At 43.6% G+C, this 14891-nt stretch overlaps 1 protein-coding gene across 1 annotated transcript in view; it reads left to right on the forward strand.

Moving 5' to 3' along the window:
- LOC144767589 (uncharacterized) overlaps positions 1-14891 on the forward strand; it is a 143093-nt gene that overhangs the window by 37015 nt on the left and 91187 nt on the right. Inside the window, exon 2 of the mRNA XM_078650999.1 lies at positions 5690-5780. Within this exon, the coding sequence (XP_078507125.1) occupies positions 5690-5780 (91 nt within the window). The remainder of the gene's footprint in view (positions 1-5689; positions 5781-14891) is intronic.

Genomic DNA, 14891 nt, shown 5'->3' on the forward strand with positions numbered 1-14891 from the left:
AGTGGAAAGACAAGAGCTGACCCATCGTTCGGTGACCTTTGCTGGAAATGGCAGGAGGGAAATGGGCCGATAATTCGACAGACAGTCCGGGCTTAGAGAAGGCTTTTTCAGAAGCGGGGTGACAAGAGCTTGCTTCCAAGGAGTGGGAACGTACCCACAGTGCAAAGATTGGTTGCAAATTCTGCGCAGAGTGTCGAAGAGGTCAGATCCAAAGCACCTCTGACCTCTACCTGCATCATCAGTCACGCTGAGATTCGTGGGTGTGACGAGACCTCGAGGGACCGGCCATCTTCAAGACTGCACGACTTCTTTCCAGCAAGCCCGCCGAGTAATTTCCTGGTGAGTGCTTTGGGGTCCGAGAAGCCCCGACCCTGAGCAGCTCCAGCACCGAAGTGCAGCCTCCCAGCATCTCCACGATCTGCGTGGGGCCCTTCTGCTTTTTGCTGCTCACCGCGTTGTTTGGCTACTAGCCCGCTGGCTTGTGGCCTTCTGAACGACGCCCGACGACATTTCTGCTGCTGGTCTGGTTGCTCCAGGCTGGCCCTTGCTCCCTTTCAAAAGAGGAGCCCCCCGGACCCTCCTGGTCCACTCAAGACGCCATTTTGAGTCCACCGCGTGGGCTTGAATTAGCCAAGGCTTGTTGCCCAATCCTGGGTAACTTCGACGCCGACAGCTTCATCCATCGTGGGACAGCTCGCCTCTCCATCCTGGTCGCCGACAACGCCTCCTGGTCCGTGAGATCTGCAGAGCCAGCGTCACCCACTCACCTAGTCGAGGTGACTTCGCCCGGTGCCATCCTGGTGCCCACTTAATCACTGGCTAGTGATTCAAGAACTTGGTCCCCTCTGCTTTCAGGTTTCTTCTTCCTCGATCCAGGCTTGGATCCAACGAACTTTCCTTCACTGGTCGCCTGCCAGCAACTTCCTTCTTCCAGGCTCCTGGTCCGGCAACGAGATCCCCGACGTCTTTTCAGACCTATGCAGCTGCAGCCCCTGGGCTAGGTAACTTCGGCACTTCGGTGTCCCAGCATAGCCTCACTATCCTAGGGTCAGGATCCACTGTCGTTTTCTTCCTACCAGGTCGGGTTCGCCCGTGAACACTAACTTTGCCTTTACTAGCTTCTATAGACTTTGTCCCGCATCCCGCGTGAGAGTGCACACTCTGCACCCGAGTCCCCTAGGTCTCCTAGAAGTAATCTAACGATTCCCTAGTCAAGTCCTAGCGATTCCAAAGCCTATTAGTACTGTACTTACCTGCTAGTAATTTCGCATTCCACTTTTTAAGTATATGGTTTTTCGTGCCCCTCGGGCATTTGTGTATAACGTGCTAACTTAAGTATTTTCGTAAGAGTTTTGTTGTGTGCCTAGCACCCTGTCCTCATAAAGAGTACAGGGTTGTTGTGATTCTAATAAATACACTGTTTATTTTCATAACACTTGTGTGGTGTCCTTTCACTGGGTGTTCAAGGGGTAATGTGATGGTAAAACAGCTGGCTTAACACGCCCTCTAGAGTCTTAGCCTTAGACTGCTCGTATCCATGCTACTAGGATAGCTGGTCTATAAGGTTGACTTACAACCAATCATCAATAAGGGTTGTTTGGACTGATATATAGTGATCACTAGAATAGTGAACACTGCACATCAGGCCAACTTCTCACAAGGTCTGAAGATACAACCTACTTGCCATATCCCCTAGCTCGTAATAGAATTCCCTCATTTTTGTTTTTGCATTTAGTACTTCTTGTGTGTTATGCGAGGTGCTATTTCTGAAATATTCTAGGTTTGCATAAGCTACTTTATTTTCTATTACCATTCTTTCCTCCTTTTTAGCCTTTTGTTTAGGTATCTCTTTTGAGGTAAAAATGCCTCTCAGTGTTGCCTTGAAGGCATCCCGTATTATACTTACTGTGGCAGAATCCTTGTTTATCCTAAAAAATAAACTAATCTCCTTCTCTAATTCTGCACACCATTGCGTATCTGCTAAATTGAGTTTATTAAAATACCACCTTCTGGCTGCCTCTTCTTCTTTGTTCCATAGGAGGATTTCCAATTTTATAAGGACATGATCTAAAAAAGCATTTGCTATATGTTCGTATTTGCTAAATGCCAGATTATGGGAGGTTAAAAAAAATGTTGCCCTGACGCTGAATCATATTTCGCCGAATAGCAAGAGTACTCTCGCCTGGTCAAATTATTGAGCCACAGTTATCTAAAATATCTAGATCTGTTTTACAGCTCAATAGAGCATTGGCTACTTGTGGTTTGGTTTGCCTTCAGTCTTTTTTTGTAGAACCCACCGCAGGATTTTGCTAAACATTTAAATCACCTCCCCATATAATCTGACCAGGTATACCTGAGAGAGCTTGTTTTAACTGTAGGATGGGGAGCGGGTCATCTACTACTGGTGCATGGATCGTGGCTAATATCATGCGTGTTTTGTTTATTGTTCCATACAGGAATACCCACCTACCACTCGTATCTGATTGTGATGCTTCAGCCTGAAATTGAACATCTTGGCCTATATAGATGCATGCTCCCCTCTAGGGCTATCCCTGACACAGATGAGAAATAAAAACCTGCCCAGTTTTTAAATACTTTACTAGCATCTGCTAAGGCTCGAATGTTTGTCTCTTGCATAAAAATCACATCTGGGTGGTATCCTTTTAACCAGGTCTCAGTTGCACCAGCTTTACGCCTATTATTCAGCCAGTTAGCATTCAGAGATAAAATTACGAGTTTATTCCTATTCATAATTTTTTTTTAAAGATGGGAGAGTATAGCTTATTATGTTCACAAATACTTAGATATCCTATCTAAAGTGCAACTTGTGCTGTGTGTGCAAAATGCATATCTAAAGTGCAATTTGTGCAAAAATGTGCAAGATACATAAATGGTGTACCCTAGCAATATTAGATCTTTTATCCCTACAATAGAGTAATGGACTAAATTCTTGACTAAAATACAAACCATAAGTTGTGCAAACTACGTAAATATACCATATCACGTATGACAAAATTCATGCAGTAAGGTGCTACATGTGCAAAATACAAAAATACAAATGATTTGAATTGTGCAAACTAGATGCGTATACCATATCTGGTATGACAATTGTGCAGATCATAATATACGATGCTGTATGTGCAAAACGAATATCTAAAAAGCGAGCTTGTGCAAAATTTGCAAAATACATAGATAGTTTACCGCAAAAATTCTTTGATTTTTTCTTCTTATAGGACAGTAACGGTCCAAGATATCCACTAAAATATACACCATTAAATTGTGCCAGATTGTGGAAATATACCCTGTCTTCCATGATATTTGTGCCAAACATACAATAAGTGCAAATTGCGCATTCAAGTTGATGTACCACAGTACAATTTGTATCCATTGTGCAAGAGGGTTGACTAATTTATAGACCAAGCAGTCATTAAACCAATAAAACCACTATGCTACAGTGCAGCTTATATCCATTATAAGCAGTAGACAATAAAGCATATTAAAGTGCAGCATTCAATATATGACAACAACATTCCAAATCCTCTTTGTGGAAGAAAGAGAAAAAACAAAAAACAAAAACAAGAAAAAACAAAAACATTTCTGTCTACGAACTCTCTTTTTTTTACTGCTTCACGCCCACCCCCACCCCTCCACCCCACCCTCCCCACTGCTTCACCCCAATGTCCCACTACCTCCTCCCCTCCTCCTTTTTCCTGTCAGATACCATCTTATTGCATCCTATCGCATCCCCTGATTCACCTTGTATCTGCCCCTCGAGGAAAGCTTTTAGATGTTTTACTTGATTCTCATGTTGCTACTCATTGTTATTGAAACAGACCTTTAGGCATAGAGCCACAGAGTTCCCCTTTCCTTATGTTGCACTGAGACCTTCTAAAAGGTTTTGGGCTTCCAATATGTCCATAAAAATAAAAAAGAAATCCTTTGGCTATCACTTTTAACTTAGATTGTAGCACAATTATCGCCTGCGCCCCTTTGAATAAAGTCCTTCCGTCTGTGAGCAGAGGCAGCTGACATGTCAGAGAAAATTTTAAATTTCTTGATTTCGTCGGCATTAAATGATCTCCTGGATATTGCCGCATTTACATTTTTCTCTTTGATTCTGTAGTCTGAGAAGTTTATTAAGATGGTTCGTGGATATTTAAGGTTAGGAGGCTTGTGTTCGGGTACCCTATGGGTTATAGTTATTGTGAGATCCCCTTTCAATTCAGGTATTGCCTTCTTCAACAAAGTCTCAGTCCATTTTACCATTTCTGTACTTTCCTGGCCTTCCGATATTCCCACGAGACATAGGTTGGATCTCCTGTTGTAGTTCTCTAAGTCTTGTAACTTTGATCCCATCTGGGTCTTACTTTCATTCAATACCTGTAAATCCTTTTGCATGGTAGTGATGGTGTCTTCGAGAGCCGAAACGCTTGTTTCTGCCTCAGTGACTCTGCTCAGTAGGTTAGTTAAGGTCTCCTTCATCTTTGCCAATCTATTGTTCAGCTGTGATATTTCCCTTGCTTGCAATATTTTCAGGTCTCTTAATTCTTGCAAGATAGTTACCAGCAGTTCCTGTACTGAACTATCTTGTTCCGCCTTTCTCTTTGCAAAGTTGTCACTAAATTCGAGGGACTGACGCATTTCTTTTTCTTTTTCTGCCTCTGTTTCTACTTCCGGTTCTACTTCAGAGTTTGCTGCCAGACCTGGCCTATGAACCATTGCCTCTTCTCGGTCTACTTTTTGTGGCATCTTTGAGCATACATTAGCATCCTTAGTCGGCGGCTGATTGTTTAGTGACAGTTTCCCATGGGCAGCAGTGATTATTTCTACCAGGTCTGATCCTACGTGCAAATTTGACTGAGGCGGTGGATGGGGAGCTTGGTCTGACAGGGCGTGAGAGGGTGACAGGGCGTGAGTAGGGGCGAACAGTAGATTCTGGCCTTGTGTAACTTATAGGACTTTCTCGGCCATTGGAAAAATGAAATTATGCATTGAAAATAATTCTGGATCCTTTATCTTTCCTATCCTTTCCATCCAAAAGACAATAACACCCTTGCCTGCTCTGTACAAGTCAAAGAGACTCCCAGCCCCTCAAATCTGGTGCAGAAGTAATCCGACAAAATGAAACATGTTTCTTTTTTCCTTCGCCCAATGTGAAGGACTTCTTGAAATTATTTTTTTACACTTTACGATTGACTGCACAGAATATCAAGGACAAAAATATTGGGAACATATGTTTGTATAGGTCAGCAAAGCTTTACTATCTATAATGCCACATACATATACATTGACGATATATACATATCTTCAAGTTACATAGATGTGGAGTTAAGACTAATAAATCTATACTTATCTAGTTATAATTACCTTCTCAATATGTTAATCCTCGATATTTTTGGCACTGATAATCTGTCAGTGATCCCCCACAAGCATTGCTTTCTCACTGAGGACATAAGTGATTTCAATTTTAATAATGTTCAGAACTATGTGGATTTGGTAAAGTCTTAGATGCTGCTATGTGTTGTATATCATTTTACTCCATTGTAAGATTATAGTTGAAGCTACACTTTTCAGCTCGTAGTCTTTTGAATGTCACCTTGCCAATATTTTGTAGAGTACATGATGCCTTTATCTGTCTCCTGGGTGTTTGGAGTCCAAATGTAATTTTGCTCTCGGTTTCTTTCCACAGGTGTGCTCTCCCAGATCTTTAGTCTCACAGAGCGACAATGAATCTCCAGTTTTAACTGGCGGCCCAATCATAGTACAAACCAGTAGCACAAGTAAGTCAGCTAAAAGGTTCTTTGAACTTTGGTGAGTTCTTGTGTGGCTGTGTCCTAAGGGTGCTTCTATATATCATTTTAGGCTTAGGTTTCTACTTAAACTCAGGTCAATTTCCTATTGCTAATTCCCAGTGTGTCTAGATCCAATTTTGCATGACCAATTCACCACATGGCCTCCAGACCATAGATTATTGAAAGGTTAGTCACAACATACACAACATAAAAGAATGACTTTATTGGAAGCTAAGTTTCACAATTTCGACCACTTGCCATTGGGCAGATGCAGTATGGTTCATAAGGTTCTGAAATAATTCAAACTAAAATCTAGTATAGCCTTCGCTTCGCATACAAAACTAAACAGTAATTTCATTTAAAGTATGTAATTTAACCTGGTTCTCTGGCTCCTCTGTTTGTACACACTTTATTTTATGCTTTTACTATATTTTATTGGGTGTTTTTTGTAATGTGTTGCTTACCACCATTTGGTGATGTCAGAGCGCTTTGGATGTGTGGGTACATGTATGAGGGGTCGATGATTAACGTTATAATGACATTTCTGGAACATGTGATGAAAGGAACTGTTTGTACTTTGTTTGGGCAATTGAGCACCTGCATTCCCTATTTCTGCAGGTGTACATGGTGGCATTTTTAATGGTAGTTTTGGGCAATGTGTTTATCTGAGGGATTAATGAGAGACCAGTCGAAGTTCAATCCCAAGTTCCTTATCCTATCTACTCTGGTTAACCTGGGCAGAGGGCAGGGGATCCGACTGACAGTACAGAAGTTCAAAATGCCAGTTTTTCCCAATTAGGTGTAGCCAATTATTCTGCATCCATTGGTCCTCTTGAGTTTAGGTGGGATAATTGTCCAGGATAGTCTTCAAATGTGAGATGGAACTTTGTATCATCCACATACATGTGCAAGCCTATGATGTAGGCTTTTGTGCCAGGAGTCCATGTAAGCACTGAAAGAGATTGGAATAAGGGTGAAACCTGAGGAACGCCAAATTGAATGTCAACTGTTCTGTAAAAGAACACACCTAATTAAATATAATTAGTTTGATTTTACTGGAAGAAATTGACCAATGCCACCTCTGTACCACTAACGCCAGCTACAGCAGATAGTTCTTCCAAAAGCACATTATGGCCTATCATGGAAAAAGAAACAAGCATTTGCAATGCAATAGCTCTCGCATTTACGCGAGTTTCAGCTATTAACATTGCACATAACAATGCCTTTTATTTTAGTTTTTGTTTTTAAAACATAAATAACAGGCAGTGTCATTTACAACGCCAATAGCTTAAACGTGCATATTTGATAGACCTATTGCATTGCAAATGCTTGTTGAAATACTATCTGAATAAGCAAGATGACAGCTCACTTTGTTTTATCCATGTCACTCTTAAATTGTATGCTAGGACTCCAATGGCCACCAACAATTGAGTAACTTGATTATTGTGACTGACACCAATGAAAGGAACTATTCAATACAAAGTGCCATCTAGTTTGAAAAATACAATTTGTGCATCTTTTATGGAATTGAAATTGTAATGTGGCCGGCCTCTGATAACTCTTCAGATCATCCGGAAGTTGCCTACATTAGCAAAAAAAATTATACTAATACTAATAAGGCTCCTGTTTGAGCTGTAACGCAGCCTGTGACGATTGCGGTGTGGAACAGGCCCCTTGAATAAGTGGCACACCTCACTGTGTTGCACCATCCTGGACCAAGGCGTCCGGATGTCAGCAGCTGCTCAACTCTGGGATGGAAACAGAACACATATAAATCACTTCCTAATGTGAGTTACTTGCCAGGCCCTCATTTTAAGGTCATAGCCGATTTGACCAGAAAGTCTTCAAAGAAAGCAGAGGTGTGGGACACACGCTGCAGCTTCCGTGAGTTCTGAGGACTCGGGAACAGGCGCCCGGAGTTCATGTTTCTCACATCCATCTGGTGTGGCTCCATCAGCCACATCTCACAGCTCCAAGGGCCAGATGTAGGTAAATATATTTTACCGACTCATAAATACCGAATTTTACCGATTCGGTATTTATGAATCAGTAAAATATATGGAGGGAGATGTAGGTAAATCCAGATGTGGATTTACCGAATCTGTAAAAGTCGGTATTTACCGATTCGGTAAATACCGACCGGTAATGCCCATTCATTCCTATGGGCTTTGACACCGGAATCGGTATTTTACCATCAAATTGATTTTGATGGTAAAATACCGAATTTGTAGGGCTTGTGGGACTCAGAAGAGTCCCACCTACATATCATATTTACCGAATCTGTAAAAATACCGATCGGTAAATTTACAGAATCGGTAAATTTACCGAACGGTAAATTTACCGATTCTGCCCCCTACATCTCAAAATCCTTTTACAGGTCGGTAACGGCCGAATTCGGCCGTTACCGACCGGTAAAACCCTACCTACATCTGGACCCAAGTGCTTTAAGTGGGATGAAAAAACTGGGGGGGGCTCCCAACGGGGCATGGCCTATGTAGTTAAGGGTGTGTCTTAAAGGCACGTAAGCTAAAAATCTGTGCTTAGCATAGTGTGCCGCCCAACTTATATTTTGCTGTTTCTGTCATTGGATCCAGGTTTATGATACAACAAGTAACATCTTACCTACAACAATTCAGGACTATCGGCTTTGTCAATGGTTGTTAGTTGCATACGATAAATAAGCAGTAACAATGGCTTTTATATAATATTGAAAAAGCTTCCACTTAAAGCCCTGGTGACACAACAACGATGTTGCTGCTCCTGAATTTCAAAAAGAGAAGGCAAATCCAGAGAGAATATGACTCTCTTTAAAGGATTTCCCTTCATCTACAACACTGTCACTGCAGTCTGGGAAAAACAGACTGTCTGTGCCAGGGCACAAAACAGAGCCCGATAGAGACCCATTTCGAGGCCTCCTTCAAATAACTGCCAGTGCTCAGCACCGGTGAGACCCAGCCCACTAAAAGCCCTGCCCAAGGGCACATTGGGTTACTTACTCTGTGAATTATGGTTGCAGCTACTGACATCTGCGGTGACCTGCAGGTCACGAGTTCGGAAATAGGTAAAGCAAATCATTCTGTCGAGGTCGAAAAAACGAGTATTAATAGGTTTAATAATAGTGTCATTTGTTGTAAGCAGTGCTTAGAATTGGGCGACATATAGCGCTGGCTCAACTATCCTGACGCACACTAAAAACAAAACAAAGGTACAGACTTCATGTCTAGTCCCATCTCTCCGTAGTACTCTTCGTCACAGGACTACACAGCATTTCGAAGCCACATACACACTTTGTCTGTTTGTCATCTTTCTTCTACTTCCTGTTCCTCGCGTATCTTTCTCCATCTCTCCTTTCACCATGCCTGCTTCTATCCACATCTCTCATCTGTGGCCCTTTCCCACTGATTGTTTCTCTTCCCTCTGTACCTCTTGTTCTCTACTTCTCTATCTTTATACCAGCAGTTTTTGTACTCCACCTAACTCCCCAGCTATCTTTCTCCTCCAATCTACTTGCTCCCTGCCGCTAGTCTTCAGCGTCACTCTCTCTTCCCACTCGAGCCCACCTCCCACCCCTTCTGTCGCTCGATCTCTTCCTACTGTGGCCTCTCTCTCCTCTGGCTCGGTCCTCTCCCGCTCTCACTTTCTGTCACCCTATACTACCCCCTCTCTCCTCCTGAGGAAGTCTCTGTGTCTGTGGGGAGCACTGTAGGCCCCGGTGCAGATGCAGAGAGCAGTGCATTATACTTGGAGCTTACTGAATTAGTTGAGAGATTTGCGCCGATTCACTCCTAATTGAAATTCTGAAGCACACAATCAAAAGCAGAGAGCCGACCCGAGGACTGAACACCCTTCCACGGACACTGCAATCGAGCGGCATACTGCCAGGAGCTCACCAGCCACTCACGAATCAGCCCTTGCCTTAAAGTGTATGGATGTGAGGAAACTCCCAAGTTTCCAAGGTCCAGTCCGTTCTTTTCTTAAAATTCTGGAACTTGTAGTCCAGATTTATTTTATACCGCTTTCAAAAAGGCTACAAGTCTCAGAATTCTTAAAAAAAATAAAATCAGACCTGGTCTAATTAGTCAGACATGGATCTGGGACACATCGTAGGGGTGGGGGTGTTGGGGTATTCTGTGCAGTTTGTGTGTGCGTGTCTCCGGTGTCGGTTTGTGAGTGCACGTGTCCATGTCTGCCTGTCTTCATGTGTGTAAGTGTGTGTGTGTGTGTGTGTGTGTGTTTGGGGAGGGGGATGCTAGGAGAGCACCTTGACAAGAGATATCAGGGCATCGGGTAGGGGTTGAGGGTTCCAAAAAAGGCTCGGAAAAGAGGAGTTTGGAGAACATGTAGCCGAGTTCTCCGAGGTGGCACAACAATTTGAGCTGAGACAGCAGTCACTGCGCTCCAGCCAGCACCAGTGGCGGAGCATGAATTGGTGTGTAGCAGGTACAGGGACAACGGGGCCAAGAGGTCCGGGGAGTGCCCAACCAACCCTTATAATTGATGTATTTGACAATTCAAGCTAGCAGCTTCCAGGGGCCCATTCCTTCCAAGCCTAAGGCCAGTGACAGCGACTGCACCACCTGCCAGTGCGTGGAATGTACAGCATTGTTCTCAGTGCCTTAATGTGCGGCCACGTAGTAATGATGAGCGAGGGGGCCCACACAGTCTCCATTGGGGCAGCGCCGTGGCGTCCCTACAGTGTGTCTGGATCCACTGGAGGGCAGGCCGTGGGGGCTTATATAGGACCCTGAGTACAGAAGCATAGCAAGGATGCTCTGGAAGTGACACAAGCTACGGAAGTTGTCCCTTTGACTGCTGTTGGGGGTAGGAAATTCTGTGTTCAATGAGGCCCTGTGGCTCTAGGCTTCGGTGCCACTGAACCTGCTGCTCCCGCAGGCCAGGCGTATGGTGGCACGTGTCAGGTCTAGAGGCTCCGAGGGGTCGCCGAGGTTCACACAGACCTCACACAGACCGGGAAAAGACCTTGAGAAGCTGCGGGGGCCTCCTAGCTCCAAACTGATATGGAGGGGTGGTGCTAGGCTAGGTCAGGTGCACCTCCTTTCCTGCCCCAAGAACAACCCCCGCACACCTCGCTCCGTGGGTTCAGAACCAGTGGGGCACAGGTTTCAATCCTGTGTTGCCGCTCTACATTCCCCGTCTATGATATAACAATTGCAGTGCTGGGTGATAGACACACCTATTGCTGCTGGCACACCAGGATGAGAACTAGTTTACATGAGAGCAGCGATGCGCTGCCAGGCACAATCCGGCCGAGCTTGGAAGGAGGCTGCAACCAGCGCTCAACATATGGTTCGGATACACAATACTTTATTTGAATCTATGACATAATATCGACAGACAGAATATCTACATACAAAAATATTGACACAAAAATATCGACATCAAAAATATCGAAGTCATATCTTCATAAAGGTAAGTACAAAAATATCAAAAAAATAATATCGTAGTACAAAAATATCGAAATTAAAAATATCGTTTTTTTAAATGTATTAATAATAATGTAAAAATATTTTAGAAATATATCTATTTTTACAAATATTAAAGAAAAACATTACAACATATTTAAAAAATTATAACTAATACATATACATTTAAAATTAATTAAAAACTCTACATATAAATTTATATATATACCTACTCCACATATTGCAACAGTAGGAAAAGCGTTGAATAGCGTAGGGGTAAAAATTACTATTCCCACTCCAGAGGGTGCAACTGTAGGGAAAGCGTTGGATAGCGTAGGGGTTTAAATTACTATTCCCACTCCAGAGGGTGCAACAGTAGGGAAAGCATTGGATAGCGTAGGGGTAAAAATTACTATTCCCACTCCAGAGGGTGCAACAGTACGGAAAACGTTGGATAGCGTAGGGGTAAAAATTACTATTCCCACTCCAGAGGGTGCAACAGTAGCGAAAGCGTTGGATAGCGTAGGGGTAAAAATTACTATTCCCACTCCAGAGGGTACAACAGTAGGGAAAGCGTTGGATAGCGTAGGGGTAAAAATTACTATTCCCACTACAGAGGGTGCAACAGTAGGGAAAGTGTTGGATAGCGTAGGGGTTTAAATTACTAGTCCCACTCCAGAGGGTGCAACAGTAGGGAAAGCGTTGGATAGCTTAGGGGTAAAAATTACTATTCCCACTCCAGAGGGTGCAACAGTACAGAAAGCGTTGGATAGCGTAGGGGTAAAAATTACTATTCCCACTCCAGAGGGTTCAACAGTAGGGAAAGCGTTGGATAGCATAGGGGTAAAAATTACTATTCCCACTCCAGAGAGTGCAAGAGTAGGGAAAGCGTTGGATAGCGTAGGGGTAAAAATCACTATTCCCACTCCAGAGGGTGCAACAGTAGGGAAAGCATTGGATAGCGTAGGGGTAAAAATTACTATACCCACTCCAGAGGGTGCAACAGTACGGAAAACGTTGGATAGCGTAGGGGTAAAAATTACTATTCCCACTCCAGAGGGTGCAACAGTAGGGAAAGCGTTGGATAGCGTAGGGGTTTAAATTACTATTCCCACTCCAGAGGGTGCAACAGTAGGGAAAGTGTTGGATAGCGTAGGGGTTTAAATTACTATTCCCACTCCAGAGGGTGTAACAGTAGGGAAAGCGTTGGATAGCGTAGGGGTAAAAATTACTATTCCCACTCCAGAGGGTACAACAGTAGAGAAAGCGTTGGATAGCGAAGGGGTAAACATTACTATTCCCACTCCAGAGGGTGCAACAGTAGGGAAAGCGTTGGATAGCGTAGGGGTTTAAATTACTATTCCCACTCCACAGGGTGCAACAGTAGGGAAAGCATTGGATAGCGTAGGGGTTGAAAAATTACTATTCCCACTCCAGAGGATGCAACAGTAGGGAAAGCGTTGGATAGCATAAACACACAACACACTACACATAAATAAATCACATCATTTAATCACTTAATAATGATTAATTACCAATTAATTATTAACTAACAATAACAAAAAATTAAATATATTAGCACATTAACTCTAATTAATTTAATTTAATAATTAATATTATTTAATTACCAATTAATTAATTAACAATAACAAAAAATTAAATATATTAGCACATTAACTCTAATTAATTAAATTTACTATTTAATATTATTTAATTACCAATTAATTAATTAACAATAACAAGAAATAAAATATATTAGCACATTAAATCTAATTAATTTAATTAAATAATTAATATGGCAGGCTAGCAGCCGCGATACCTCGCTCTGGGCTCGAGCAGGGCATTTATACTATACTCGCTATGTCGATGGCCGAGTAATTAATGTATTTTACATGCTGGGGCACGGTGCTGATTTCTTTCACTCTGGACTGTCGACGAAGCGTTTTGTTTCTGCTTGTAACATTTTTGCGGAGGATCTCGGTGCACTCGGAGCTTGCCGGTAACCCGCTCACACCCCATTTTGGACCCGCAGGGGGCGTGCTCTCTCCGCGTTCGCAACCGGCGTCAGCACACAACCTGCTGAGCCTGTCAGCTCTGGCGGCATTGCAGACACCGGTCAATCCCACGCCGGCACCTTGGAGGTGCGACCAAGCCGCCCTGGAGCACCGCCGAGGGAGGCAGGCTCGCTCCTTACGCAGAGACCTTTTTCCCACGGTCTTTGCAGCGGCAGACACAGAGAGGCAGCAAGCGGCATCGAGTGGAGGCAGAGGCAGCAAAGACTCTGGGCATTCCGGTGCACCGATTACAGTGCCTCCCAAGGGGTCTGGTGGTCACGAGCAGCTGGATTATTATTCTACAAAGAAGGTGAAGGGGTTGCAAAGGGCGAGGGAGGAGGTGAAGGCTGCAAAGTTTAATGTGTCAGAAGCGGCTGTGCTTGTGGATCAGTCTGAGACCCCCTCAGTTGTATACTCTGACCCTCAGGGTAGCATAGGCTCTACGTTTGAGGTTGTAGACCAGGCTGTTTGTTTAGTAAAAAAGCCTTACTTTTTAAGAAGTGGAGCAACCACCCAGCCTGAAGTAAGGAAAAAATCAGTCCTAGAATCGTGCAGAAAAGGTCGTAGAGCTGGAAAACCAACTAAAGCAGGAAGTGTTCTGAGTAACCGAGGGGGATCAGCCTTAGGAAAATCTAACTGTTTTTCTGCCCCAATACTGGAGTCTTCTCAGTCTACTGTACAAGAGGCCCAGGTTAGCGCTACTGAGGACCCTAAAGTAATAGTCCCAGCTAGCTTAGCTAGTCTAACGCCTACCACGTTTTCTAGTATTAGTGACGGTAAAAAAAATACGCTTTCTAAGTCCTCCTCTTACCTATCAGTAGAAGCCAAGCCCAAAAAATCTAAGAGAACTAAATTAAAGAAAACGGTTTTGGACCCGGGCACAAAGATAACACCTTCCTTGCGCTCATATTTTAAGGCAATCCCACAGGTCCTGAGTCTCGCACATGCCAGCCATTTCTCCACTGAACCCCATTCTGAGGCAAGCCTAAGCCCTAGCCCACCAAAAGTTGGCTATATGGCCGCGGTCTCTGAGCTTCCAAACATGGATAATAGACAATCAACTGCTACACTAGAAAACTCTGTAAACTCTAAGGAGGATAATGTCGCACCCCAGTCCAACATAAAAATGGCTGTCTCACTCAATACCATAGAACCGGCAGACCTTGGCCTCCCCGACAATGGTAACAATCATGCAACAAAGGACTATCAGGGAGTAGAACCAGCTCAAGCACTTGAAGGTTTGCCAACTTCAGTTGATAGCTCTCAGACTTCTCAGGGTACTATACAGCAAGTAAATCAAATATCTCAACCTCTCAGTCCTGCAGTCGCTATCACTACCCCACCTTCAGACCTCTCTGCAGTACTAACCATGATTTCGAACTTAGCAGTTGATGTTAAACGGGGGTTTGAGGAGTCATCCAAAATCCAGAGAGAGATTAGGTCCTACTGCGAATCGTTAGACAGCAAAATTGATGGCCTATATTCAAGGACAGGGGCCTTGGAGGAGACAACAGCAGTGATGTCCATAGAACTAGACAACGCTAAGGAGGATATACTGAAGCTTAAAAGAGAAGACACAGCGCTGGCAGAAAGAATAGAACACTTGGAAAACAACGCGAGGC

Source organism: Lissotriton helveticus, chromosome 7, assembly GCF_964261635.1.
Source record: "Lissotriton helveticus chromosome 7, aLisHel1.1, whole genome shotgun sequence".
Classification (NCBI taxonomy): Eukaryota; Metazoa; Chordata; class Amphibia; order Caudata; family Salamandridae; genus Lissotriton; species Lissotriton helveticus.